The 4,219-nt window shown below is 30.1% G+C and overlaps 1 protein-coding gene across 1 annotated transcript in view; it reads right to left on the minus strand.

Moving 5' to 3' along the window:
• Window positions 1-4,008, minus strand: part of LOC108684266 (periodic tryptophan protein 2 homolog) — a 4,715-nt gene extending 707 nt beyond the window's left edge. Inside the window, exons 1-12 of the mRNA XM_018188498.1 lie at window positions 3,953-4,008; window positions 3,497-3,609; window positions 3,291-3,385; window positions 3,042-3,170; window positions 2,682-2,952; window positions 2,362-2,543; window positions 1,920-2,163; window positions 1,286-1,790; window positions 805-1,142; window positions 584-731; window positions 294-462; window positions 7-225 (exon numbers count right to left, since the gene is read on the minus strand). Coding sequence (XP_018043987.1) covers window positions 7-225; window positions 294-462; window positions 584-731; window positions 805-1,142; window positions 1,286-1,790; window positions 1,920-2,163; window positions 2,362-2,543; window positions 2,682-2,952; window positions 3,042-3,170; window positions 3,291-3,385; window positions 3,497-3,609; window positions 3,953-3,970 — 2,431 coding nt within the window. The 5' untranslated portion in view covers window positions 3,971-4,008. The remainder of the gene's footprint in view (window positions 1-6; window positions 226-293; window positions 463-583; window positions 732-804; window positions 1,143-1,285; window positions 1,791-1,919; window positions 2,164-2,361; window positions 2,544-2,681; window positions 2,953-3,041; window positions 3,171-3,290; window positions 3,386-3,496; window positions 3,610-3,952) is intronic.
• Window positions 4,009-4,219: the final 211 nt, after the last annotated feature.

The raw sequence follows: 4,219 nt of genomic DNA on the forward strand, positions 1-4,219 counted from the left end.
CAATGCCATCATTAATGCTGAAATAGTAACAATTGCATTTATTTGTTAATCTTATTATTATTATTATAAAAATACCTATACCTTTTGCGTAATCGTATTTGTCAAGTGTTTCTCTCACAGTATCCGGAGTAATTCCAAGTTCCAATTGAAATGGATCAAACATTAATCCAATATCCAAAGAATATATTAACAATCCTTCCGTTGTTGCTGCTGCCCACGCTTGTCCTATTTTACAACATATTTAAATATACTTACTTTAAACAAAATAATTAAAAAAAATCATTTACTTCTACCTGTGGGAGAGAATTGTAAACAAAGTACTCTCACTTCCAGTTTGACTCTCCTGCTTGCCATATCTCCACTTCTAACACCTGGCAAATGTAACGATATGTTTCCACCTTCGCGATGCTCAATTAAAGCTTTGTTCCCAAATTCAGACATGTATTTCCTGTTTATAACATCCTGCCAAAATAGGAATTAAGAATAGATCTTTGTTTTGCAATTGCTTCTGTATTTATATTTAATATATAATAAAAAAAAAAAATTAAAACATTTTACACGATATGTATTATTATATACTTACATCCACACCATCCAGAGATCTATTCTGAGTGATTTCATACTTTTTTAACAATATTGATTCTTTAACATTATAAATGCACACATTTTTGGAACGTCCACCAGCTAATATGCACGTGCCGTCAGCCGAATAACATAATGTAGTAAAAGCTCTAAAAAATAGAATTTAATAATGCATCGTTACGACAAACGAGATTTATTATTATAGCGTTTCTCGCTACACACTTGGACTGTAAATTCTTTTTCGCCGTGACGAGATCTGTTTTAGATCTACCAGCACCTAAATCGGTTCTACCCTCAATAAAGCCTGTTTGTCTTGCCGTTTTACATTCAAAAAATATAATCTGTCCATCCAATGTAGCAACAGCAACTTCTTCTCCATTTGGTTTGTAAGTTACACACAGAGCATCAGCATTTAATCGTACAGTCTCGTGTGCAGAGCCATTTTCAATAGCATTCCATATTTTCAATGTTTTATCCCAGGATGCAGATACTAATTCTGTACTGGCGGGATTGGGATTAAATACCAAGCTTGCAATAGGTCCCTCATGACCACTCAGTATCTGAAATCGAATATTTTAAGCGTATTATTTTGGTTGCATACTTAGTATACGTCTTAGTATACGTCTATTATATAATTTAAACTACATAATTGTAAAAATTGGAACAATACAAATCAACGTTAGATGAATAAAGTTATACACACCTCTAAAAGAGTCCCGAGTTTCATACTCCATAGATACACATCAAAGAAATCTTGACCACCCGCAGCAATAAATTCGTCACTTGCATCGATCGACAAGCAAGAAAATTGTACAGGACGTGGCGAAGTAAGAGTACGAAAATTTCTGTACCTCACTAAATCGTATGCTCGCACCGTTCCATCCAATGAAGCGGACGCAACGAATTTACGATTGTGACTAAAGAGAACACTGGATATCGATGAGATATGCTCGTGAAACGTAAGCGTACAAAATCCAGTTAATGTATTCCATAGTTTAACTTTTCCATCGTCGCCACCTGTTATAATATACTGACCATCAGGACTATATGCCAAACAGTTCATATTAGTTCTATGCCCTTGCTGTTTCATGGCATATGTTTCACTTTGCCATTCCCAAACCAAGAGCTGTCCAGCATGAGAGCATCCTATTGCTATCCAATCTCCAGTAGAATTCAATGCAATCGACGAAATACGCTGTCGAGAAATACTGTAAAATCACATAATAATTTAGTTAATCTCTAATATTACATATAATTAACATAATATTAAAAGTTAAAAAATATTAAATCATATTTTATAATTAAAATATTATTTTATAATTAAAATATTATTATACCTTAATGAATGGATCAAATTAGCATGCGGCATTTCATATAAGAAAAATGAACCATTACTAAATCCAACAACTAATATATGAGTATCTTGATGATAAGCAGCTGTAGTAAGTTTTGCATCTTTACTTTGCTTATGAACTTCGTCTGCTAAATAGAAAGTAGCTTGCTTTTTATAGCCCAACATTTTGATTTTTTTGTCTTTCTCTTTCATAGAAACCTCTTCTTTATCATTTTGTGGCAAATCGTCTAGAAAAAAAAATGCACATATTTTTATAAATTATTATTATACATGTAATATATGCTACTATATATACAATACAGTAAAAATTATTTTTTTTAATCAACTACATTCTAGTCAGTTTTATAATTATTTACAAACAATATTAAATTCAGGAATTTCATAGAATGAAATTTAATAAAGAAATTATAAAGAAATTTTCTCACCCGAGTCTAATAATTTCTTTTCGGCATAAGCCTTTTGCTTTTCAGTTTTCTCTATAACTTTCTCTATATCTATGTCATCCTCGCTATCACTATCTTTAGGTTTTTCTTTTTTTGAAGGCGGTTCCCATTCAACCAAATCATCTGGTTCAAGTGTACATTCCCAGACACACACTCGACCATTTCTGTAAAAGAAATCTTCCGAAATAAATAAGCGAATTCAAGTTGTATAAGATTATTGTGCAAAATTTCTTGTCAGCAAAAATAATTATACAATAAATTTAAACTAATACAATGTAAGTATGTTAAATTGTATCACTTACTTGCTAATAGTGTACACATCATATTGTTTTGCTTCAAAGAAACATGCCACAATTACATCAGAATGACCACCCAATGTAATCCATCTAAAGTTTGCCCATTTTTGTAAACTGTATATTTTTACAGTAGTATCCTTTGAACCAACCGCTAATAGTTTCGAGTCAAAAGACCAACTAACGCATGTTGTCTCAGCAGTAGCTCCATGAAACGCATGTTCCATAATAAATGGATTATAATCCCCTGTTTGTAAACCAGGTGCATTGAAAATGAATACTGAAATACAAAAGCAATATATATTATTTTACATATATGTTATATTTTCGTTAATACATTTTTATAAATTTAGAATAGTAAATACTTACCACCGCCTCCTTTACAAACTGCAAAATGTTTTCCATCTGGAGAAAACTTTACACGCTTAGGATGTCCTTTAAATCTGTATTTATGTAAAATTACTTTGCTTATTAAACTAATAATATGAGTTTCGCCATCTGCAAGTATATTATAAAGCTGTGATTTCTCCTATAAATATTCCTTCATAATAAATATAATACTCCCTCAAATAGTATTAAATAATTTTTAGTAATGTGTACAAAAAGAAGTCTTCTTACCTGTATTAATCGCTACTAATATATTTCCATTTGGCGATACATCAATCGTAATATAATTAAATCTGCTCTCAACAGGAAGTGTCATAGATTTATTACTAAAAAATCATTTTATACAATATTTTGTAATAATTATTATCATATAAAATTTATGTTTTTTTTAAAGTTGCATGATTTACAGTAAAATTAATACTTTTATAATTACATACTTTTTTAAATCAAAAATTGTGATTCGGTTGCCCACAGGGCTAATGACTGATGATCCATCTGGAGTAAAGTGTAAATCTCCTTTACGATAAACTGTGCCAAGTAAATTACTGAACTGTAACAAAAATGGAAAGCATTTCACTGTAATTTATAAATATATATCTCATGTATACATATATATATATATTACATGAAGATGATTTTATACATGTTTAAAAATTACCATATATTATATTATTTGTCTCTTTATAATTATCAGTAAGTGGACTAATAAAAGGTATTATAACTAAACATACAACTAAAAATCTTATTAATCGCAAATAAAAGGGAACATAAATATCAAAACATTATAGGTTAAAAATATTGTATGTACATAATAATTTTAAGTAATAAAGAACAGAATTTACAAAAAATAAAACTCATAATAAATTCCAATTCTTCTGAAACAAAAATCTTACTTTATATGAAAACTTCATCTTTCCTTTACTAATATCAAAAAAATATCTGTTCAATCCACGTGTAAATACATCACATTGATCACATATGGCTACATTTTCATGCTGACGCTCGACGCTCAATTCGAGCGTCAAAACAGGTCACATGATCAAAATTGACGAATATCAAACATTAATTTTAATCACGTGATCTCTTTTGACGCTGAAAATGAGCGTCGAGCGTCAGCATGAAAAGGCAGCCTAAAAATATACGAGTGCTGTATACATACT

Source organism: Atta colombica, unplaced genomic scaffold (genome assembly GCF_001594045.1).
Source record: "Atta colombica isolate Treedump-2 unplaced genomic scaffold, Acol1.0 scaffold13, whole genome shotgun sequence".
Taxonomy (NCBI): Eukaryota; Metazoa; Arthropoda; class Insecta; order Hymenoptera; family Formicidae; genus Atta; species Atta colombica.